General features: G+C 36.6%; 1 protein-coding gene across 4 annotated transcripts in view; it reads right to left on the bottom strand.

Annotated features, from left to right (window-relative positions):
• Positions 1–26,596, bottom strand: part of COP1 (COP1 E3 ubiquitin ligase) — a 244,292-nt gene that overhangs the window by 188,793 nt on the left and 28,903 nt on the right. For 3 of the 4 annotated variants that reach the window (XM_044267354.1, XM_044267357.1, XM_044267356.1), the window contains exons 3-6: positions 22,219–22,316; positions 14,983–15,059; positions 14,178–14,297; positions 8,388–8,456 (exon numbers count right to left, since the gene is read on the bottom strand). In XM_044267354.1, coding sequence (XP_044123289.1) covers positions 8,388–8,456; positions 14,178–14,297; positions 14,983–15,059; positions 22,219–22,316 — 364 coding nt within the window. The remainder of the gene's footprint in view (positions 1–8,387; positions 8,457–14,177; positions 14,298–14,982; positions 15,060–22,218; positions 22,317–26,596) is intronic. The other variant, XM_044267355.1, reaches the window with a different exon arrangement.

Raw genomic sequence — 26,596 nt, 5'->3', positions numbered from 1 at the left:
ATCCCGATGTCCAAGTAGTAAGTTTACATCTAATAAACCCACAGGCCTAAGAAGGAACTATAATGAAAATCAGAAATTCTTTTAAACTAAGGAATAACAAACAGAATACCATACTAAAATCATTAGATGCAAAGGCCTTAAATCCTTGTATTAGGGAAAAAAAAATTAACAAATTAGGAAAGGAACAATAAAATAAAACCAAAGTAGAACATTAGAAATTGTAAGGAGCATAAATTAGTAAAATGGAAAAAAATTTAAAAACAGAGACGATAAACAATGACAATAGTTGGTTCTGATTGAAACTGATACATCCCTGGCAAGACCTAATCAAGAAAAAAAGAGGAAAAGACAAAGCAGTAGTAAGGAGAGTCAGGAATGAAAAATATCAGTAAAAACTTAATATTAAATAATTAATATTGGGGCGCCTGGGTGGCTCAGTGGGTTAAAGCCTCTGCCTTTGGCTCAAGTCATGGTCTAGGGGTCCTGGGATCAAGCCGCACATGGGGCTCTCGGCTCAGCGGGGAGCCTGCTTCCCTCTCTCTCTCTCTGCCTGCCTTTCTACTTGTGAGCTCTATCTGTCAAATAAATAAATAAAATCTTAAAAAAATTAATATCAAAACCAATATGCCAATAAGATGAGGAAAATTTAGATGAAATAGACAACTCCTAGAAAAAGTATAACATGTCACAGGTGATATTTTTAACAAAAACTGAATAAGTACAACTGTTGTATAACAGTTATTTTGTTCTAGAATAACTGAATAAGCACCTAAGTGCTGCAGTAAGTGAATCAATAGTTTAAACCTTTCTGCAAGCAAACAAATCCAAAGAGATTCTTCAGTAAAATCTTTAAACATTCAGCAAAGATACCCTTCCTAGACTATATAAATCCTTCCAAAAAACAGAAAGAGGGTACATCCCCCCCAAATCATTTTAACAATCTTTATAGCAAAGCTGAAAAAGATCAGTGTAAGAAAAAACTTACAGCACAATGTCACTAATGAAAATAGATGCAAAATCCTAAGCCAAGTATTAGAAAACCAAACAATATAGAGGTAAACACCATGGCCAAGTTTGGTTTACACAAGAAATACAAGTAGTGCAAACAACCATCCTGGTGGGGTTTCCTAGAATGCAAAGTGTTCAGTGACAAAACTAGAATATGCCTGGGCAAATCAGGATGGTTGGTCACCCTAGGTGCAATGCTGATTTACCTTTAAATATTAAACCAATGTAATTATTCACATTAACAGAATTTTTTAAAAAGTAAGTATCACCTCAGATGCACAAAAATTTTGAAAAATATGCAATCCCCACTCATGATTAAAAGGAAAAATGTCCTCTTAGGAAACTGGGAATAGAAACGTACTTCCTTGAAAGATAAAAAGTACCTACAAAAAAACCTCCAGAAAACATCATACCTAATGGTGACACGTCGAAAGCTTTCACTTTGAGATCAGCACCAAGACTAGGATGCCCCGCTATCACCACTTCTATTCATCATTGTACCGGAAGTCCTAGCCAGCAGAGTAAGACAAGAAAAATAAATAAAAAGATATAAGGATCATAAAGAAAGAAACTAAACTGTTATTATTTGCAGATGACGGTGTGTATACAGAAGACATAAAAGAATCTACAAATAATCAGAATTAATGAGAATTTAACAAGGGTGCTGGATACAAAATAATTATCTTATAAAAATCAACGGTATCTTTGTATACCAGCAACAAACAGTAAGAAACTGAAATCGAAGACACATTGTTTATAATAGTATTAAAAAAATGATGAAGACCTAAGAACAAATCTAAAACAAAGATATGTAAGAATAATACCCTGAAAAATATCAAAATTTTGAAAGACATTCTTAGGATCTAATTATAAACAGAGAAATACCACATTCATGGGTCAGAATACTCAATATTATATATAGATATGCTCTCCCAAATTGATTTATGGAATCAAAGTAATCCTAATAAAAATCACAGCAGGTTAACCATGAAAATGTACTAGGTGATTCTAAAATTTATACAGGAACAACAAGAACCATAAATAGCAAGAATTTGCTAAAGAAGAACAGTAACTTCAAGTTCTAATATTTAATACAATGTAGTTTTGCCAAAAAGATAGACAAATACACCAGTGAAGCAGAAAAAAGAGCCTAGAAATGGACCCTCACATATACGGACACACTATGCATGACAAAGATGGTGCTTGAGAGCAATAGGAAAACGATGGGCTTTTTAATTAAGGATGCTTGGACAACCAGATATCCATATGAAAAGCTGCCTATCCCTCACATTATACACAATAATAAATTCCCAAGCAGATTATAATCTTAATGTGAAAGATAAAAAAAAATAAAGCTTCAAGTACTTAATATGGCAAAAAGTCTCCATGACCTCAAGTAGGAAATTCCTTACCTAACACAAAAGGCACTAATTATAATAGAAAAGACCAATAAATTTAACTCTATTAAAAACAGAAACTTTGTTGGTCAAGGATATCATTAAGATAATGAAATACCCCAATTAGATGAAGAAAATATTGCTGAAGATATAGATAGATAGTACAAAGAATTTTTACACTTGATCTTAGCCAAAAGGCCGAGAAGCGATAGTACAAAGAATTTTTATCTAGACTATATAAACAACAAACTCTTAAGAAAATCAACTAAGTAGAAAAGATGCAAAAAGCTTTAAACAAGTACTTTATACATACACAAAAAAATCCAAATGGCAAACAAAAAACATAGCATGTTCAACCTCATTAGTCATTAGGGAAATGCAAATTAAAACCACAAAGAAACAGCAATACATACTCTCAAGATTAGCTAAACTAAGAAAGTCTATTGTGATACCAAGTAATGGCAAGAATACAGTGCAAAAGCAACATGTATACAACACCTATAGGAAGAGTAACTACTACAGCTACTCAGGAAAACAGTTTGTTATATACTAAAGATGTGTCCTATGACTCATCAATCCCACTCCTACACACATACCATTGCTACATATGCATACATACACCTGGGTACATACACAAGAAAGCAGCACTATTTGTGAATAGGCCAAAACTGAGAAGAACCCAAAAGTCCAACAACCACAAAACTGGGGTATATTCATTTAATAAAATACTATACACAAAACTAACCAATGACAGCCAAATATAACAATATGGATAAGCCATAACCTTGAGTCAGAGAAGAACAGAACAAACATTACAAATTGCAGAAATAAATATATCGAAGTTAAAAAAAAACAACTTATAAATACTTAGGCATCGGGGCGCCTGGGTGGCTCAGTGGATTGGGCCTCGGCCTTCGGCTCAGGTCATGGTCTTGGGGTCCTGGGGATCAGACCTTGCATTGGGCTCTCTGCTCAGCAGGGAACCTGCTTCCCTCCACCCACCCACCCTCTCTGCCTACCTCTCTGACTACTTGTGATCTCTCTCTGTGTCAAATAAGTTAAAAAAATCTTTAAATAAATAAATAAATACTTAGGCATCAAAATAATAAAGAAAAACAGGAAGGTGATAAATATCAGACCACTGACCACCTAACGTGCAAGGGAGAAAGCTATAATCTGGAAAGGTTATGCAGGAACATCGGGAGTCCCAGCAATAATGTGACTCTTAAATCAGGATGGTGGTTACATGAATGGTCACTCCACATAAATCTTTAAACTGTAAGTTTGTTTTATGGACTTTTCTTGTTTTCTTTCATATAAAACACTGTAAAATTATCTCACTGGAATTCCATACAAAACCAAAAGGAGGGGCGCCTGGGTGGCTCAGTGTGTTAAGCCGCTGCCTTCGGCTCAGGTCATGATCTCAGGGTCCTGGGATCGAGTCCCGCATCGGGCTCTCTGCTCAGCGGGGAGCCTGCTTCCCTTCCTCTCTCTCTGCCTGCCTCTCTGCCTACTTGTGATCTCTCTCTGTCAAATAAAAATAAAAAAAATAAAAAAAATTTTAAAAACCAAAAGGAAACCAAGACTTATCAAAACTATCCTACTACAGTAAACAGGTAAAAATATCCAGAAGTATATTTCAAAATTAAATCAAATTAAATATATGACAGGTGTTTAAATGCTAGTACAAATCTGGCTTTTACATGAAACCCAAAGCTCCTTTGTTCAATCAAACCATGAAGAAAGAATGACATTTTCATTTAAATACATACACTTATTAAATGCTATGGTAGGCAGAATCTAAGATAACCTCCAAAGATTCCCACTTAATATTCACAGACACACACGCAGTTCCCTCTCTTGGTGTGAGCTGGACTTAATGATTTGCTTCCAATGACCAGAAAATAGCAGGTGAAGTTACAAAAATTATACAACTGCTATCTTCAAAATGCTCTTTCTCACTGGCTCCCTGTGAGAGAAGCCAGCAGCCATGTAGAAAACTATCTATGGAGAAGTCCTTGTGGCAAGAAATTGGTATCTCTTGTCTAACAGCCAGTGGGTGACCTTGGAAGGGTTCCTATCCTGGTCAAATCTTGAGGTAACTGCTGCCCTGGCCAACACCTTGATTGTAGCCTGGTAGAAACCCTGAGCCAAGGCACTCAGTTACATTGTACAATAATTCCTGACCCAAGATACCAAATGTTCAATTTTTAAGTCCTCAAATTTGAGCATAATTTGTTACACAATAATAGATTACTAATACAAATGCTTACAACTGTGTGCCCGTCTCTTAGTATTTGAAAAAGAGGGACCCCTGGGTGGCTCAGTGGGTTAAAGCCTCTGCCTTCGGCTCGGGTCATGATCCCAGAGTCCTGGGATGAAGCCCTACTTCGGGTTCTCTGCTCAGCGGGGAGCCTGCTTCCTCCTCTCTCTCTGCCTGCCTCTCTGCCTACTTGTGATCTCTGTCTGTCAAATAAATAAATAAAATCTTTAAAAAGAAAAAAAGAAATAAAGAAAAGAAAAGAAGAAGGGTCAGTAGGGGAAAATAACTCAAAAATTAAATGTAGGGTTCTAAGAGCCCAAAAGGACTAGCAAGATGTGATACTGAAGTAAATAACTATGTTAAATATGAAAAGAAGATTTAATTTCTTAGATTGATATATATCAATATCTAAACCAATACCCACCATAACCCTAATAAAAACTAAGTCTAAGATCACAAAGTTAATTTCCAATGTCTGAATGCTAATCTTAGAAAAATAAATTCAAAAGTAGTAGTCTGCCTCCTGGTCAGCCTATATTTTGCTTGAATAAATTCAAGTAAAAATTATACAACAGGAGATAAGAGCTCTAACAACTATATTTATTTTGAGAATTAAGCATGCAAATACTTAATAACATATGCAAGAAAATATAGTCACTTTATTGTCTGTACTAAATTATGAGGTATTAATCAACTAATTTCCTAAAGTTTATTTTTTTATTTATTTGAGAGAAAGAGAAAAAAATCCACGCAAGTGGAAGGAAGGGGTTGAGGAGGAACAGAGGGAGAGTGAAAGAGAATTTCAAGCAGGCTCCACACCCATGGAAGAGCCTGTCCCACCCGGATCTCATAACTCTGAGATCAGGACCTGAGCTAAAATCCAGAGTCAGATGCTTAACTGACTGAGTCACCCAAGCACCCCTAGACTAAAGTTAATTATGATTACATAGCACTACTGTACCTAACTCCAATTATGAAGAAGTTCATGAAATTCAAAGTAATTTTTAAATTTTTTAAAAAATTGTAAATGTTTAAAGTCTGCTAACCTAGCACTAAATTTTTAAATTTGTAAACCTTTGTTAACCCAGCTCCTCAGTCCCTTATATAATTAAATATAAAATACTCAAAATCACTCAATCATGGATACATTAAAAAAAAGAAAACAAAATGTATTAATGTATTAATGACAATATAATCAGTGAATAGAAAAGGCACCAATATCCAGAAGTACTAAGAATTAGTGCACTTCTTAGTTAAATTGCCTACCATTAGAAAATATGGTTCAAGGGGGGAAATGAAATCATTTAATCACAAGGATAAAACTAAAGTTAAGCTGCAAAATTCTATAGCACAATTAACCCAGATATTTAATGAATAAAATATAGAAACACTGATACTAAGAACTATGTGATCAAACACAGTATCTTAGAAGGTATTACTCAAGGCCATCAGCCACCACATCAGAGAAAGGACAAATTCCTATCACCAGGAAGAGTTATTTACTAGGAAACAATTCTCTATCGATCTCTCCCATTTCAGAACATGCTGTCATAGCTTTTGTTCCGAATTACTTTTCAAGGATGTTTCTAAAGCAAACACCCTGGCAAGACGGAAATGGTGACTTTCCAGGACAAAGGACAGATTTGTTTTCTGATCAATATGATAAAAATGGTATCTCCCTGAAGGGCAAAGACTAAACAGGTTTTCCAGTAGACCCCTTTAAAAGACTGGGAATTTCTAAGCTCAGGGTTCCTTTGTCATTACATAAATCCACTATGTATGTGCAGCATTCACCTGAGCCCATCTCTACATCACCCCTTTGGGACTTGAGGATCAGAGAAAACATGCAAACATGCAGCAGCTGTGCCAGATGTGCCATAATAAAGTCCTCTATCTCCAGCCCAGAAGTCTCATGGAACAGAGAGCACAAGTGAAACTATGACAGGCTAACTCATCAGCTTGCTAGTAAGGTTATTAATCTCAGAATCTTCAGGGGTTTTTTTTAGAGCTACATGCTGTATCCTTATTACCTGAGACATTTTCAACTCTAACAATTTTTTGCAAGCATTAATAGATCCCTACAAAAGCAGTGAAAAACCTCAGGGGCTAATGAAAACCTTAAATAATACAGGACACAGATAATGACCAGCCATTTAATTTAAACCCCAAACATCCTCATATTTCAACTATACACTTAATTGAGTCATTTACTCATCCATTATCAGGTAATTCCTCATGTACTTAATCCCACTTTCAATGAGTTGAAAGTCTAAAGCAGAAAGAAGCATATGGAACTACTACAAAACAATTTCATTCTGTTTTAAAGTTGGGAGGTATGTATGAAATGTGAAAAACCATCACTTCTCTAAAGAATTTTGTACAACAAAAAGATGTTGAGTATACATATTAAATTAGTAATTTTATTTGTACATATAATATTTTCAGCTTTGCTATTCAAAATGTAGTCCAAGGACCAAGAATATCAACACCTGAAGCTTGCTAGAAATGCAGATTATGGGGCCTAACAAGATCTTCAGGTGATTCTTACACATACCAAAGTTGAAAAAGTACCCAAAAAAAGAAAAAAAAAAAAAATGAGAGGAATAAATTTTACACCTGATCTTAGCCAAAAGGCCAAGAAGCAACAGGGAGGAAGAAATTTTAAATTTATAATGAAGATAATGTTTTTTGTCAGTAGATATAGTAAAATCAAAATTATTAGCTCAGCAAAGCTTAAGGATGAGAAAAATAGTCATAAACCATGTAAAGAATATTTAGCTGTTAACAAGATCATAATACAGAAAAATCCAATTGGAACAAAGTATGAAACAGTTAAAAAAACAGACATCACGAATAATCAAAAAAGGGGAAATACCAAACTAAGGTAATGTAAAGGTTCTGATAATGTACACTAACAGTACTTCATCAATATAAAGATATCTCTCAGCTTTTTATTTTCAAAAATAATAGACAGCCTAGACCTTAGCACATTATATATTTTTATTAGCACATTGTATTTTTTTTAAATGTCTAAAAAACAACCTAATTAGACAACCTAAAATAAAAATTTAAGAGATTTGTGACAGTTAGGAATTTAAATATAAAACTGCTTTCAAAGTTATATCAGCATTGTCCCCATTGCACAGGATTTTGCCTTTGATTTTCCCATATTTTGTACAAGTCTGAAATGACTAAGGAATTTTATGAACATTAAATTAGAACATTCTGATTATAAGATTATTAATTAAAAAATTATCTTTTCAGTATACTTCATGTCTTACGCTTTCCAGGTTTTAAGTAGGTAGCTATATTTTTACTTGCATTTTCCCCCAGCATGCATTTTTGCCGTAAGAAATATTTGAAACACTCTCTACTTGAGACTATATTATCTAAAGTTTCCTAAATCTTCTTTTCAGGGTGAAGGGTAGGCTGTCATTTGATAATTCTATTTTCTATTTTTTGCTGCATTGAGGTAAGTCATTGTATTCAAACCTACAGAAAACTTTTTAGCACATCTCCAAAAAGGGATTTTTAAAGTATCAAGTTCTAAGGTAAAAGAAGTTAATATACAAAGAGTTAGAAAACTGCCTACAACTTAAACACTTTTTAAGTGTTTAAATGAACTTTTTAGCATGAAATGCCTCTACAAAAATGGGGAAAAATGGGAACAGTCAGCAACAGTAAATGAGACATTATGTAAAACATACAAAATAATATACCTCTCTCTTATTTCTTCTTGCAACCTTGAGGAATTCCATAAGGATCTGTAGTTGGGCTGCATGTGATTCCTATAATAGAAAATTATAATTGTTCTTTTAAAAATATAACTATGAGTTCAAAGTTTTCTTTAAAACCACAGTATAACCAGTATGAAGCAAATTCATGCGTCCATTTAGCCTACTTCTACTATTTAATCAGTTTTCCTGATTAAAAACTGTTTTTAACTGGCATTTTTAAAATCAAGCTATTTTCAGAGCGCCTAGGTGGTTCAGTTGGTTAAGACTCTGCCTTTTGCTCAGGTCATGATCCCAGGGTCCTGGGATGGATCCCAGCATCAGGCTCTATGTTCAGTGGGGAGTCCGCTTCTCCTTCTGCCCCTCTCCCATGTGTGCTCTCCCTCTCTCTTTCTCTCTGAAATAAACAAAATCTTTAAGGAACAACAACAACAAAAAACTAGCCATTTTCCCCAAAACTAAAACTAATTTTAAGAAATATAGCCAGGGACGCCTGGGTGGCTCAGTTGGTTGGACGACTGCCTTCGGCTCAGGGCGTGATCCTGGAGTCCCGGGATCGAGTCCCACATCGGGCTCCCAGGTCCATGGGGAGTCTGCTTCGCTCTCTGACCTTCTCCTTGCTCATGCTCTCTCTCACTGTCTCTCTCTCTCAAATAAATAAATAAAATCTTTAAAAAAAAAAAAAAAAAGAAATATAGCCATATGGGGTTTCCATGTTATGCTTTCCTTTCTCTTTCCTTCCTTTAAAATACTCTATCATTATTTTTGGCCATCTTATTTACTTTCTGTCTTGGTGCAGACCTCTTTGGGTTGGTTTGTTGGGGGCTCTCTGTGCCTCCTGAATCTGGATTTCTCTTTCCTTCCCCAGATTCAATAAGTTGTTAGCTATTATTTCTTCACACAAATCTTCTGCCCCCTTTTCTCATTCTTCTCCTTCTGGGATACCTATCAAGAGACTGTTATGCTTGACAGTCTCTCTGACTTCCTGGGTCTATTCTCATTTTGCGTATTTTTTTCCCCTCTCACCTGCTCAGCTTGATTACTCTCCATTACTCTGTCCTCCAGGTGGCTGACCTGTTCTTCTACTTCCTATTGGTTGCTATTTATTCCAGGTGGTCTATTTTTATTTACATTTAATGAGTCCAATAGCTCTAACTGGTTCTTTTTTGTGTCTCCTATCTCTTGTTGGAGGATCTCATGGAGGTTCTGCACTCCTTTCTCAATTCTAGCGGGTATCTTTTTTTTTTTTTTCCAATTTATTTATTTTCAGAAAAACAGTATTCATTATTTTTTCACCACACCCAGTGCTCCATGCAAGCTGTGCCCTCTATAATACCCACCACCTGGTACCCCAACCTCCCACCCCCCCGCCACTTCAAACCCCTCAGATTGTTTTTCAGAGTCCATAGTCTCTCATGGTTCATCTCCCCTTCCAATTTACCCAAAAGCACATACCCTCCCCAATGTCCATAACCCTACCCCCTTCTCCCAACCTCCCTCCCCCCAGCAACCCACAGTTTGTTTCGTGAGATTAAGAGTCACTTATGGTTTGTCTCCCTCCCTATCCCATCTTGTTTCATGGATTCTTCTCCTACCCACTTAAGCCCCCATGTTGCATCACCACTCCCACATATCAGGGAGATCATATGATAGTTGTCTTTCTCTCTAGCGGGTATCTTTATGAGCATTACTTTAAATCTGCTATCAGACATATTACTTATCTCCATTTTGTTTAGGTCTCTTGCTCTGATTTTGTTCTGCTCGTTCACTTAGGACATATTCCTTTCTCTCCTCACTTTGTCCATTGTTGTGTCTATGTGTTAGGAAAGTCAGCTACGCCTCCCACACTTAAAAGTAGTGGCTTTATGAAGAAGAGGTCCTGCAGTGCAATGTCTCTTTTTCACCAGAAAATAGTGCTTCAGGGTGTCTTCTATGTGTGTTGCTACAGGGGTGTCCTTTCACTGCAGTTGGGCTGTATTTGCCTTCACTCCAGCCTGCAATGGCTCTCTGCCTGTTGTGGGCAAAGTCTGATGTGCCTGTGGTGTTAGTGGGCTGGTCCAGGGTGGCCTTGGGCTTGAGCTGAGTCAGCGCAGGTATCTGCCAGAGATGAAGACGCACCAAACTGCAGGCACTTTCCCTCTGTTGTCCCCTGAGCAGCTTTTGTTGGTGGGCAGGACCTGCAGTCAGACCAGCTGCCTGCCCTCAGCCCACTGCTGGGGTCACAGTCAGACTGGTGTAGAGTTACCTTCCCCTCTCCCTGGAGCAGGACTTACTTTGGAGTGATACTGACCCTTGTCTGGGCTGTGCCCACACTGCCAAGCTTGTGGCCCTGCTTTGATGGGATCCTGCCAAGAGCAATCAGAGACAGTAGATCTGCTTCATTGTGGCCTCTTATCTACATAGGGCTGCGGAGTCTGTTCTGCCAGTTTTCGGGTTGCTTTCTGGGTTATTTATGCCGATGTAGGTGTTCTCCAGGTGGCCACACGGCAATAGGTGAACCCAGGATCCTCCTACTGTGCCATCTTTCCAGCAGCCCGACAAAACTGTCTTTTTAATAAACCTCTATCAATATACAGAAATATACTATAGGAAAAAATATAGCACAAAGGCCGGGAGAGGGGAAATGAAGTATATTACTATAAGATTCTTGTAAATATAGATAGATGAAGGATACTACTTGAAGGCACAATGTAACAAAAATTGTATTAAAGACCCAAAAGTGGGTCCCTGGGTGGCTCAGTCAGTTGAGCATCAGCCTTCAGGTCAGGTTGTAATCTCATGGTCCTGGGATAGAGTTCCACATCAGGCTCCCTGCTCAGCAGGAAATCTGCTTCTCTCTCTGCTCTTCCCCCGGCCCCCTCATATTCTCTCTTTCTCAAATAAATAAAATCTAAAAAACAAAACAAAAAATGAAAAACAAAAGCAACCACTAAAAAACAAAACAGAAACTTACCATGATAAACCCACAAAGCAAAAAACTTGAATTCAAGAAAAATATCCAATCTAAAATCATATAAATCATGTTGTCTGACCACAATGCAATTCAACTAAAATTCAATTACCAAAATATCTATTTGGAAAAGTAGCAACATCCAAAACACACACACACACACACACACACACACACATCAGACTACTATAAGACTGGCAATAACTAAAAATGAGAAAATACCAGGTGTTCGTATAGTACAGAAGAGCAACCTGGCAATATCTGGTATGTTAAAATGTGCATGTAAATTCTATAAACAGTAATTTCATTCCTTAAAACACTAAGTGTATACACATGAGCACAAGGAAACATGTATAACAATATTAAATGTAATAATGACACTCACAGCTAAGAATTAGGAAGAACGTAAATATCTACCATTGGGGAATAGATATGTTCATGCAATGGGTTACCACTAATAAGTTAATATGAACTAGATCTATATTTACCAACATAAACCTCAAAAAATAAACAAAGAGGCATATGTCAAAAGGATAACTATAATATGAAACTTTATTATATAAATTTCTTTTAATTTTTTTATTATTTATTTATATTTGAGAGAGAGAGAGAACATGAGCACACACAGGAGCATGCAAGTGGCAAAGGGAGAGGGAGAGAATCACAAGCAGAGTCCATGCCCAGCACAGAGCCCAATTTACTTTACAAAGATTTATTTATTTAAGAGAGAGAGCACACGTGTGAGTATGGGGAAGGGGGGCTAAGGAAGAAAATTGTGGTAATCACTGCACAATACCTGTATGTCAAGTCATTATGCTGTATAGCTTAAGCTTATACAGTGCTATATGTCAATTATACCTCAGTAAAACTAAAATAAATTAACTAATTAAAGATAAAGGCCCGTTTCCCAAAACCAGCCCTGCCCACCCCCAACCCAGAATGGGAGAATCATTTTGGTAAGCAAAACCGAAGCTACTTCCTTCTAAGATTCCTATTCAATCATATGGAATCCAGATCTCAATTATATTAGTAATCCACCACAGAATTCTGAAATTGTAAAGGAAAGTCCCTTTTCTTCTACCTAAAAATAAATAAATATAGATGAAGAAAATGCAAATGATCACATTATGTTATAAATACCTGAGAAAAGAAAATCAGAGCTGTCCCAAAGAAACAGACATGAGAAGCACCAAAGAATGATCCAACATTCAAGTGCCTGATCTCATTTCCTTATAGTCTCCAGAAAAGCTGGCTATGGTTCCAATCTTCCCAATATTTGGTTGTTAAACACTTCCTTTTCACATATGTCAGATACTCACTCCCTTACCCTGTCAGTAGATTCCCGCTTTTGTTTCAGCTAGGTCAGAGGGATACCTACTTATGCTGAGGTGTGAGTCGCTCCTAATGGATCATACTTAATTCCTAATACATGCAAATTCACATTTTATATTATTTATAAACATTTTTCATTGTTTATACTTTATTTTGTTTATATATATTTACATGAAGTAAACACAATTTTACATTTATTATTTTATTACATGAAACGGGATATATTTAGTTACAGTTCCCACCTTTCTAAATGCCTTTATTTAAAAGCCATACACTACAGCTGCCACCAACAAACACCTGCTAAAAGGATTTTATGTAGGTAAAAAAAAATCTCTATTTTATCTTCCAAGTCTCGTATGTGAATAAGGGAATATCTAGCAAGGAATATATTCATAAGAAGACAACCAACCAGTATATGAAACTGTAGAGGAACCTGGGTAGCTCAGTGGGTTAAGCCTCTGCCTTTAGCTCAGGTCATGATTCCAGGATCCTGGGATCAAGCCCTACATCAGGCACTTCGCTCCTCGGGGAGCCTGCTTCCTCTTCTTTCTATAGGCCTGCCTCTCTGCCTACTTGTGAGCTCTGTCTGTCAAATAAATAAAATCTTTAAGAAAAAAAATAAGATAAAATAAAATGAAACTGTAGGGGCGCCTGGGTGGCTCAATGGGTTGAGCCTCTGCCTGAGACTGAGCCCCACATCAGACTCTCTGCTCAGCAGGGAGCCTGCTTCCTCCTCTCCCTCTGCCTGCCTCTCTGCCTACTTGTAATCTCTCTCTCTGTCAAATAAACAAATAAAATCTAAAAAAAAAAAAAAAGAAAAAATTTTTTAATAAAATAAAATAAGGGGTGCCTGAGTGGCTCAATGGGTTAAAGCCTCTGCCTTCAGCTCAGGGTCCTGGGATCAAGTCCTGCATCACGCTCTCTGCTCAGTGGGGAGCCTGCTTCTTCCCCTCTCCCTGACTGCTTCTCTGCCTACTTGTGTTCTCTGTCAAATAAATAAATAAAATCTTTTAAAAAAATAAATAATAAATAAATAATAAAACGAAACTGTATTTTGTCATGATCTTTCTTATCACTCAGTTGTTCTGAATATAAATGAGCCGCCACAACTTATAAGAAATCTTTTACTTGAAAAGGGGGACTGTTAGAAGTGATATCTTGTGCATGCTCTTTCTTACTGAATAAAATTGGATGGACTGAGTGACACATACTATCCTATTATTTTTAAACATTTCTAGATCTTTTTCAATGCAATAAAGACCACCACTTAAAATTTTTTAAAGTTCAACTGCCAACTGAGGGTCTTAAAGGGGAGGGAGGTTGGGGGAGGGGGTGAGCCTGGTGGTGGGTATTAAGGAGGACACACAGAGCATGGCGCACTGGATATTGTACATAACAATGAATCTTGGAATACTACATTACGAACTAATGATGTATTTTATGGTGAATAATATAACACAATAAAAAATAAATAAAGTTCAACTGCCACTTACCGCTTCCAGTTGTTTCTTCTTCTGCACTAGTAATTCCAACATGAGGTTGACATTGGCCAAATCAAGGTTATCTTGATCAGTTCCCAACAAATCCTGAAATATTTGCCACCTGTGGCCATTCTAAAAACGAAGAAACACAGTAACCTCCTAAGAAGACTGTTTTAGAGACCCTAAAATGTTTAACTACTACTTCCTAATTATGTTTATTACACAGATATCAAAAATATACTATAATATTCTAACCTACTCCTTCCTAGCCAATAGTTCCCCATTGCCTTCTAATTATAATTAAACACTACTTCTCTCTTAAATCAATCTGGGTAACAGATACAGAAGGCATATTCAAAACAAATGTTAAGTGAGCATGTCTAAAGGTGTAACTCCCTTCAAAATAAGTACTTGGATTTTAATTATTTGTCTAGACATATTTTCAACTTTGTCCTTGGTAAGGTACTAATTTAGGCTCACTTCCGTCAATAATTTAGGACTGATTCTCTTAAATTGAGAATCTTCCAAAAGTTTTTCCAAATTACCAGCCGCAGTTCCACCCTGCCATATAATCTTCCAAATGCCATGTACTGCAAGACAACTCTGACTCAATGGGATCCCAGAAGACCTTTCAAAAGATGATCTTTAAATTTTAGACGATGCAGGTAACAAAAGTTCTTTATTAAACAAAATAATCTTAAACAAATTTTATTCTTAAAGAAAATCAATGACATATTAAGCTCTAATATCTAATTAATATTAAACCAATAAAAAAATTGAAATTTATTAAAAAGTAGTAATAAGAGTTGAAACATACGGTGCTACTCACTGAGTGGTCCAATTTGAACCTCTTTTCCTCAAATCTTTGCTTCTGTTTGAGAATGAGCTCATTCACTGAAAAGAGAAATACAACAAAAAGCACATATAATTTGTATTGTTGTTAAATGTATCATCTAATTGTTCTGTTTAAATGGGTTCTATTTTCACTTTTAAGAGCCCCCAAATTAAAAAGATGCTAAGCAGAAAATGCTAGGCTTTCACTTTATTTCAAATTAGAAAACAATTTTCCACAGATTCTAATGCTACAACTGCTATTATTACTACCACTATTATTAAAGGAGAATTCTGTGGAATATGTACTTTCTCGTACACATCTCAATTATGATACTGTCAGCACCTGGGGGAGACAATTCCTCACTGTGTTGGTCTGCTGCATCCTCCACATGGTACCTGGTTGATTTTCTAAGGTAGACACTAGAGATTCTTATTTGTTCTTCTTTTTGTTACTTTCCTATAAATACCATGGCAGATACTGTCAGTTACCTATCCAAAACCATCCCACCCACCCTTTTTAAAAAAAATAATAATAACTTTTTTTCTAAGCCACATTTCTTTTTCAGAAAAGCTAGGTTTCACCCCAGCCCAACGTTATGATTCTTGACTAACTTAAGCCAATCTTGGCATTCATACCCTTACAATAGCTGACATGGGATTAAGTATGTGACCCAGTTTTAATCAATGAAGGGTATGCTGTGTTTCAGAAAGAAATGGATAGGAAGAAAAAGAATTCTTTCCCTCCCTTCTTTAAAAGATGATGCCTGGAGCTACTCAGAGCCATCCTACGATCTTAGAACAGCCAGTCAAAGAACCAATACATGCTAGGATGGAGGAACAAAAAGATTTAAAGAACTTAATCATATCCCTGAACCACTGAATTTCTAATTCTACAAATCCTTTTCTTCTGTCTTTAAGGATGAACTGATAACATCAAACAAATAATAACAAAAAAAGTCTGATCAAGAGTAAGAAACTAGGGGCTCCTGGGTGGCTCAGTTGGTTAAACGTCTGCCTTCAGCTCAGGTCATGAGCACCGGATCCTGGGATGGAGCCCTGCATTAGGCTTCCTGCTCAGCAGAGAGTCTGCTTTCTCCCCCTCCCACTGCCACTCCCCCTGCTTATACTATCAAATAAATAAATAAAATACTAAAAAAAAAAAAAAAAAAGAGAGAGAGAGAAAGAAAAAGAAAAAAAGAAACTAGCACTAAATCAGTTTAGCCCTGGGCTAGCACTTTATAGACAAGATCCTATGGGTTATTCTCCCCATTTTAGAGATGAGGAAATATTAGAGGGAGCATCAAGAACTTACACATGGTAACACAGAGTACAAAACCAATTTGGGATACAAATCCAACTATCTAATATTTTTCACTATACCACAATCCAACTATAAATATTTCCAAACAAACCAAAGAAGTATCAAGCCTATACTAAGAATCCAAGCTTCTAAGATAAGTAAAACTCAATCTAAGTAAGATGCAATCTAAGACTTGAGCAACTCTGAGTAGGAAGACAAATATATATGACACAGTAGGTATATCATAATGTGATAGTACTATCACTGAAGCAGACTTACAAAGAACACAGGACAAGGAACAATCATGTGTAAATAAGCAGGCTACACACAGAAGGTGACATTAGAATTGGGCCATCACATCCACACAGAGATTCATTAAGCAGAAAAAGAAGTGGAAAAGAATTAAGAGAAGGGTGTGAGAAAGAAGGGGTTAAAGTCATACAAAACCAGGAGATAAGATGCCTTTAAATCAATATGGCTGAAACATGAGGTCGAAGTGATTTTGTTAATGATTAATAGGTTATGAACTAAGGCTGGAAATGAAGATAGATGGGAACCTGATTCTGAAGAGCCTGGTATGTATCTCACAAGCAAAATTACCATTCTAACCCAGGAAAGAGAAAGGAGAGCTCCAACTAATGTAGTGGGAATAAAGAGAAGCTCATAAATAAGAGTTCAATGTTTCAGTTACAGAATTAAACATCTGAATAAAAACTGGGACTTCAACTTTAATACTTTACATGTGTATACCAAATTGCACTTTCCTGAGAAATCTCACATATCACTAAATTTGAAGGATATTCTATATCCATAATTTTAAGTGTCTGGACCCTTGAAATGGCCACAGTACTAAGAAGAAATAATGCATTTCTACTGCTAAAGCTTCCATTCTAGTAACTATATTTTTAGAAGCAGAAGAGTAGTTAAAGCATATATGCTTGTGGAACAGATGGCTTAGGACCAAATCCCAATTCCACCAATACTATTGTACAAGTTTATAAAAGTAACCGAACTTTTCTGTACCTTAGTTTCCTCACCCAAAGGAGGATATTGATGACAAGAGTACTTATCTCATAGGACTGAAAATTAAATGAGTTAGCTTACACAAAGCACTTAGGACACTACCTGGCAGTAATAAGGATGTTACTTTTTTTTTTTTAACAGTTATTTTAAACTTAGCATTCATGTTGTCCCTTCAAAGAATAATAATGTTATTCAGAAGGGTGATAAAATTCAATTTATAAATTTAAACATAGATAGAGAAAGCTAGAAAAGAGACTGAGCAAGGGAGAGAGATGGGGCAAGCAGCTGGAGAGAGGGATAGGGAGAGCTAGAGAGCAAGTCTTGGCAGGAGCAGAGGAGAGCAATTGCAGGAATTGGGGGCAGGGGGGCGGGTACAGGATAGATGGCAACAGGGACAGGAACACTTCACCTTGCAAGAACCTTCTAGTAACAAGAACAAGCAAGATGGAAAGAATAGTGAATGTGTTGGAAGAGCAAGGGTATAAAGGGTAATGAAATAGAATATAGTGGAAGGCAGAAGAGCTGGAGGAAGGAAAGTCAGAAGAAAAAGGGTCTGAGGTATAGTATTTAGGACAGGAAAGGAAAAATCAAAGTACTCATCTTGACAAAAAAGTAAATGATTATAAATGACCAAAAAATCAAATCTCTGAGTGTTTGGCTTCTAATTCTTTGCTTTCATTAAAATTCAAGAAAGGGGGCGCCTGGGTGGCTCAGTGGGTTAAGCCGCTGCCTTCGGCTCAGGTCATGATCTCAGGGTCCTGGGATCGAGGCCCACATCGGGCTCTCTGCTCAGCCTGGAGCCTGCTTCCTCCTCTCTCTCTGCCTGACTCTCTGCCTGCTTGTGATCTCGCTCTGTCAAATAAATAAATAAAATCTTTAAAAAAAAAAAAATTTCAAGAAAGGACTTGACTTGTTAACTAACTGAGCATTAAGACTGTTTTTGATGATAAATCAATAAATGCTTTTTCTCGGATGCCTGGGTGGCTCAGTCAGTTGAGCAGCTGCCTTCGGCTCAGGTCATGATCTTAGGGTCCTGTGATCGAATCCCACATCGGGCCCCTTGCTTGGCAGAGAGCCTGCTTCTCTCTCTCCCTCTGCCTGCCACTCTGCCTGCTTGTGCGCTCTCTCTCTCTCTCTCAAATGAATAAATAAAATCTGATTAATTAATTTAAAAATGCTTTTTTTCCTTAATTTCTTACATGAGAATGAGGTCAAAAAACTGAGTGACATTAATGTTAACAAAATTCCTTCAAGCCCCATCACCTTATTCATGTAAGCAAAGCTTCTTAAGACTTACACTTTAAAAAGAAAAATCTTAAAATTACATAATTTATAGATCAATTGTATCTCAATTTTTAAAAAACTATGATGAGGGACGCCTGGGTGGCGCAGTTGGTTGGACGACTGCCTTCAGCTCAGGGCGTGATCCTGGAGTCCCGGGATCGAGTCCCACATCAGGCTCCCAGCTCCATGGGGAGTCTGCTTCGCTCTCTGACCTTCTCCTCGCTCGTGCTCTCTTTCACTGTCTCTCTCTCTCAAATAAATAAAATAAAAAAATCTTTAAAAAAAAAATAAAAAATAAAAAATAAAAAACTATGATGATCCTAAATAAATGAACAAACAAATAATAAAAAGAATACAAATGGAACTCATTCCTTGTCCTAGTAATAACTTCTAAGGGTACCAGAACTGAGAAAAGCACCAAACATTAATAAGCAGCATGTTTTCAATAAATATTTATGCCTAATACTTTATAAAATTTGTGAATATATGTTTAACTAATTATATACTACTACTAATTCAATAATCCAGAAAAAATATTTGAGATTTTTAAATTATGTTCAAAAAAATTCTGTCTATAGTTTCTATTTATATACATTTCTGTTACAGAAAAGCACTACAGATAGATCGACAGATTTCAAACATGTAAATACATCATATAAGGATATAATTATGTGGCCAATAATCAATTTAAGTAGAAGTTCAAAGAGAAAAGGAATAAATAAAATTTCCCTTTGTTAATGAAAGGTATCTATTTTCAAATTAATGATAAATATCAAACCACTACGATATTTCACTGGATACATTTTCAAAAAAGATAAAAGTTTTATTTTTAAATAATTAGATTTATAACACTCCTAAAGTTACATTCTTTACCACCACTTAAACTTATAAAGAAAACTTGAGGATGATAATTTTAAATGGGGTTCAATACATGAGGAAGAACATTTTCAAAATTTTTATGAGTCACCCAAGCAAAAAGTTTTGAAGACCACTGTTAAAGAAAATATATAGCTCAGCCCTTTATCCATGACTCAGGTAAACACAGTATTAAAAGGGAAGGGTCCTGGGATGCCTGGGTGGCTAAGTTGGTTAAACATCTGATCAGCTGGGCGCCTGGGTGGCTCAGTGGGTTAAGCCACTGCCTTCAGCTCAGGTCATGATCTCAGGGTCCTGGGATCGAGTCCCACATCGGGCGCTCTGCTCAGCAGGGAGCCTGCTTCCTCCTCTCTCTCTGCCCACCTCTCCACCTGCTTGTGATCTGTCTGTCAAATAAATAAATAAAATCTTTAAAAAAAAAAAGAAAAGAAAAAAAACATCTGATCAGCTCAGGTCATGATCCCAGGGTCCTAGGATCAAGTCCTGCTTCAGACTCCCTCTGCCTGCCATTCTGCCCACTTGTGCTCTCTCCCTCTCTCTCTCTAACAAATAAATGAAATATTTAAAATAAATAAATGGGAAGGGTCGTAACCTATCAACAAAAAAAAGTACAAGGCTACTTAATAGCCTTCAAAATTGTAAAACATACACTTATTTTACCATGCTCAAGAAGAAATCTGAAATTACTTCAAAAAGTTCAAGCTCCTCAACCCAACCAAGAATGACAGACACTATACAAATAAATCACGGAAACACAAGCTAAAGCAATGGAAATAAATAACTTAAAAGGATTTTTTCAGTAAAGGAAAAAACAAGGTGGAATTCCACATTCAGAAATAGATCTCAAGGGGCACCTGCGTGGCTCAGTCGTTAAGCATCTGCCTTCAGCTCAGGTCATGATCCCAGGGTCCCAGGATCAAGGCCCCCATTGGGCTCCCTGCTCTGCAGGAAGCTTGCTTCTCCTTCTCCCACTCCCCCCTGCTTGTGTTCCCTGTCTCTCTCTCTCTCTGTCAAATAATTAATAAAAATCTTTTAAAAGTTTTAAAAAATAAATAAAAGAGGTACGCCTGAGTGGCTCAGTGGGTTAAGCCGCTGCCTTCGGCTCAGGTCATGATCCCAGGGTTCTGGGATCGAGTCCCACATTGGGCTCCTTGCTCGGCAGGGAGCCTGCTTCTCCCTCTGCCTCTGCCTGCCTCTCTGTCTGCCTGTGCTCACTCGCTCTCTCTCCCTCTGTCTCTGACAAATAAATAAATAAAATCTTTTAAAAATAAATAAATATATAAAAGAAATAGATCTCAATGGCACCCTGAATGCATAAGATCCCTGTCTACCTAATGTGGGAAGCTATGGATTTTATTTAAAGATTTTATTTACTTTATAGAGAGAGACACAGTGAGAGAGGGAACACAGCAGGCGAAGAGGGAGAGAGAGAAGCAGCCTCCCTGCTGAGCAGGGAGCCCAATGTGGGGCTCAATCCCAGGACTCGGGATCATGACCAGAGCCAAAGGCAGACACTTAACTGAGCCATCAGGCATCCTGAATTTGAGTATTATTGTACAAATGTAAAGAGGGGAAGGGATGATGGGAAGAAAAACAGAAAAAGATGTATCAGGATAAAATGTTATTTCCATGGCTAACATTCATAATCACATTACAAGCTGCCCTATAATTAAAAGACTTCAAATATGGACATAAAATACTTACACTCCAATTACCCAAAACAAAAATTTAGTATCCATAAAAAGAAAAGGTTAAAAACTAGATCACCACCCAGATAATTTCCAGCTCAGAAAATCAGTTAAGTGTGACTTCACTACTCACTGGATATAAGTGAGAATATATAGTTAACGTATGAAATCACTTTCTAACTAAAATAGTACTCTGCTTTCAAAGTCCTTCCATACTGGTATATAGTGCTCCCTCTAGTTAGAAATCCACATAAAAGAATCTCCAGCTTTTGGACTCATTAAAAAATGTTGCCTGAAAGTTTTAGTAAACACCAAAATTTTCGGAAGATCAGATTCCTTTCTGTATTTAACCATTTCAAAAGAAGTTTTCTAAAGTTATGACAACTGATAGAAAAAATTCTAGAGCCCACACAGCAGCAACAATCGATGTTTCTGAGCTCAGGGACACAAGGTTTTGCTTTTGCAGGACTTTGATTTCCCTTCTACCCAATCTAGCCCATTAAGTCCAGTCCTGCAGAGTATCACACCACTCAATGTTTCTTCTTTTCCTAAGTTCCTTCTCCAAGTTTTTACTTTTCAATTGCCTCCCCAGGTCACAGGTTCCCTTACCCTATCCAGAAACCCAATTACCCAAGTTTCTCCCCACCTTTTCCCTCTCTCCATTAACACTTTCTTCCCCTGACCCTCACTTCTATCCCAGAAGCACAACCAGCAAGAATGCACCACATTGTATAAAGAGACAGGTATTCTGGACCTCTGGCATCCCCTTTAACTTCACATTCTGTTCCACCATCTATATAAGAAACTAAGGGTTGTAGCAGTCAATTTTTCTTTTTTCATGAAACTTAACAACAATATCATATAGTACTAACAACACATGGTATGGAAAATACATCACAAAATAATGAAGACTGGGAAAAACACCCAGGTGGATAGAAGAGAAAGACTTGCTTTACCCCTACACTATGTTTTCTGAATAAATTTCTGCCAGCATATACTCTTGGGGATAGAATATTTTAAATAATAAAGAATCATTCCAAAGACTCACCCAAGAAATTAGGATACAGATGGTCAATATTATCCACAACATAGTTACACTTGGGACATCTATTATTATCCTCCAAACTCTGATGAATACACTTGTAGCTATTAGCAGGAAAAAAATAAAATAGGGTTCATTAAATCAGTAAAGGATTAATAAACTGGTCATAAAATAATGCCTATAAAGTCTTCTATTTCTCATTTAAAACAAGTAATTTGTTATCAAATTTATTTCAGCTTATATTTTATTATAATAAAATACAGAGCATTTATTAGGCAACAGTATACAAAAGTTAATGTTTAAAAGTGAACTTGAGTAACAAGTCTACTGGATATAGAACGTTAAAAAAAAGTATTAACTTTTAAGGTTACGCAATTTAAATACTACATAACAACACCCAAGAAAAGCAAATGCCTATGATTTAGTTAAGCAAATGGACTATTCATGTTCTTAGAGTGCTGATATCCTTAATACAAAAAGAGCACACTCAAATAAAAAAAGTAAGAGAAAAACAGAAAGATCAACAAGACAAGCATTAGTCAATAAGAATGAGAAAATCATCACCTTCAGTAGGATAAAAAAAAACTGATTTTAAATCATATACTATTTTTTACTAAACAGAATGGAAAACTAAAGAAAATACTACCAGGGTTAAGGAGCACAAGAGAACCTCACATCCTCTTGAAGGAAATGCAACTGCCACAACATTTCCAGAAGGCAAGTTGTATGGAAAACCTTAAGGTTGTGTATCCCCTTTGATGTAATTATTTTATTTCTAGGAATTTACCCTAAGGAAATGAGCAGAGGTATATACATAGAAAGGTGCTCAATTCAAGATTATCTGTAAACAGCAAAATAAATTAGAAGCAACCAATACACTACAAAATTGACTAAATAATTTGGTAAACATCAATCAAAAAAATACCCAAATCACATTACAATACGTAACTATATGCCATGAAAAATAATAATTCTTAATGGTTATAGCTAAAGAAAGAGGATTACAAGAAATGTTTCCTTCCTCACAATATATATTTCTATAATGTTTGATGTTTTGCAATTATGTATCATCTTTTAATAAAAAAATCTTTTTAAATATTGTTTCACTAGAGGTGCCTGGGTGGCTCAGTCAGTTGGGCGTCTGCCTTCGGCTCAGGTCATGATCTCCAAAACCTGGAAAGGGAGCCGGACGCACAAACTCCATTGTCCCTCTGCCCCTCCCCCACCCACCACTACCACCATCACCCTTCCCCCTCCACCCCCACCCATGCTCTCTCTCTCCCCCAAATAAAAAAAAAATATATATATATATATATAATATTTAAAAAGCTATATATAATACTGTTTTTCTGAAAATAAATAAATTTTAAAAAAATTAAAAAATTAAAAAAAAAAAAGCTATATATATTTCCCCCCCAACCCCACACCCACAAAACCACAGAGAGATATCAAATTGACATTAGAAAAAAAAGTCATGGGGCGCCTGGGTGGCTCAGTGGGTTAAAGCCTCTGACCTCTGCTCAGGTCATGATCCCAAGGTCTTGGGATGGAGCCCAGCATGCTCTCTGCTCCATGGGCTCTCTGCTCCGCTGGGAGCCTGCTTCCTCCTCTCTCTCTCTGCCTGCCTCTCTGACTACTAGTGATCTCTGTCAAATAAATAAATAAAATCTTAAAAAAAAAGAAAAAGAAAAAAAAGTCACTATATCACTTTTTATGGACTATAAATCACAACCTCAACATAGTGGATACACTACAATCACATTTCTGTTTTCAAAAAATTGCGTATGTGTCCATTTAAAAATAAACCAAAAAGACATTCATCATAATGTTTACAGTGTATGTCCCTGGGCCATAAAATTACAGGAAACTTTTTCTTTTTAGATGTCTACAAGTTTTGGGGTGCCTGGGTGGCTCAGTTGGTTAAGCAACTGCCTTCAGATCAGGTCATGATCCTGAAGTCCCAGAATCAAGTCCCTCATCTGGCTTCCTACTCAGCAGGCAGTCAGCTTCTCCCTCTGACCTCTCCTCTCTCACACTCTCTCTCTCACACTCTCTCTCTCAAATAAGTAAATAAATAGAAAATCTCTTAAAAAAAATGCTTACAAGTTTTTATAGCAAAAAGGCACTGCTCCTAACAACCAGAAAAAAAATTATTTTTTAAGAAATCACAAGGGTGATTTATAAAAAAGATTCCTAAAACGACAGCACCTCTTTTATTCTATATCCAAATTACTATAAATTTACTTCAGCTTTGTAAGTTGAAGCTAATTTTTATAACCTACTTACTTCACTCTATCTTATCAAAACAGAAGCCTACAACCATCAGGTTTCTCTGATTTCTCTAATTAACAACTACTTTTTCTTCTCACATTGGTTCTTTCAAGGTAAGTTAAAATAAAAACGACATCACAGAGAACGGCAGTGATGATCTTTGGCACAACACAAGGACCTAAAGATCAGAGTAAATGGCTGCCACAAAACAGGTACTCAAATATATATATAAAACAAATGACTAGGGCGCCTGGGTGGCTCACTGGGTTAAGCCTCTCTGCCTTCGGCTCAGCTCATGATCCCAGAGTCCTGGGATCGAGCCCCACATCCAAGCCCCACATCAGGCTCTCTGCTCAGCAGGGAGCCTACTTCCCCCTCCCTCTCTGCCTGCCTCTCTGCCTACTTGTGATCTCGGTCTGTCAAATAAATAAATAAAATCTTAAAAAAAAACAAAAATAAAAAAGAAAACTTTGTGGTATTTAAAACTAAACAAAACAAACAAATGACTTATACAGTGTTCCAGAAATAATAACATCGCCTCTTGCAACTATGACAAGGCTAGGATTGCCATATTACCACATGATAGCTTCCATATCTAACAGAAAATCTCCTACATAGAAATTTCAGTGAAGGAAAAAATATACAAATTGTTTTTGTTTTCATTTCTATTGCAAGGGAAAAGCATAAAGCAGGTACGCAATTGCAACATGGAAACACTTATAATCTGCTAGGGAAAATGGAAAGGAGTTCATATTACCAGAAAATATTCCCAAAGAACAAGATTTAACCCTTTAAAAAATATGCAAGTTCAAATAAACCAAGTGATGAAGCAGAAAATCTGGGAAGGTTATTAAAGATGAGAGAAGCAGTTGACAGATAAGCAGAAGGGCATTCTGGGTTTTAGCAAATGCCTTTTGTAAAGAAATGATAGTTAGAAATGAGCCAATAATATGATAAGAAGAACAAGCTAAGTTGTTACCCCAGTGAAAGAGACTGTCACTATATAAGAAATTATCCCAGAGTCGAACAGAATATCCTTCTCTCCAATCTTCAGCAACCTAATCTCATCCCTTGTCACTACCCACACCATCCTCCTAGAAGAAAAAAAATAGTCCAGGATGCAGCAAGAAGGAACTGTCCTCAGGAACAAAAGTTCAAGTGACTTTTCCCCATGCATTGGTAATATCCATCTATACTACAAAATGAAAATGCATCAACTTACATACCACTGTATAAAACGGACATGACAAGATACATCAAGTTTATCTCATAGCATCTACTACCTCACTACCACCCCTTGGCAGACCTGTCCTAGTTTGAGAAATAGTAACTATCTTATTTTGTACTTATCTGTGTATGTGTCTGTAATCCCTTCTATTTGCTCATTCAAAACAAGGATTTGTTTTAATTCATCTCAGTAACCTCAATGTCTAGCACAATATCCTGTTAGAGTTGAACTAAATTAATGTTCAATGTATGAAAAACAATAGCTATAGACAAAAAAGAAACATGTTGTCCTCTGGGTCACATAAAACACCACTAGAAATTCTCAATTATTTCTTTCACAATAACTCTACTTGACCATCACCATCCCGGAAGATGTGGAATTTTGGATTCCAAAAGAAGGATAAGTGTCTAGACTAGTGATCAAGATGGGGGGATATAAGGATATATATCTTGGGTCTACCTGAGAAGTTTTCAAAAGCTACTCACACTAAAACTCTTAAAAATAGTAATTCAGTACTAGAATGTGCGGACATAAATGGGTGCCTATGTTTATTAAGTGTATATCTGATAATGAAAAATGACTATTTTGAAATTTTGCCCTTTGCAACAACATGAATGAACCTCAAGGGTATTATACTAAGAGAAGTCAGAAGAAGACAAATACCATACAATTGCATTTATATGTGGAATCTACGAACAAAACCAATGAACAAACAAGCAGAAACAGATTCATACATACAAAGAACAAACTTGTGGTTGCCAGAATGGAGGAGGATGGGGACATGGGCAAAATAGGCAAAAGGGATTAACAGGGTAAACCTCCAATCATAAAATAATTAAGTCACAGAGACGAAAAGAACTGCATAGGGAATATAATCAATAATAT

This window comes from Neovison vison, chromosome 10 (assembly GCF_020171115.1).
Source record: "Neovison vison isolate M4711 chromosome 10, ASM_NN_V1, whole genome shotgun sequence".
Classification (NCBI taxonomy): domain Eukaryota; kingdom Metazoa; phylum Chordata; class Mammalia; order Carnivora; family Mustelidae; genus Neogale; species Neogale vison.
The sequence above is the reverse complement of the archived record's forward strand: the minus strand, read 5'-3'. Positions and strand labels throughout refer to the sequence as shown.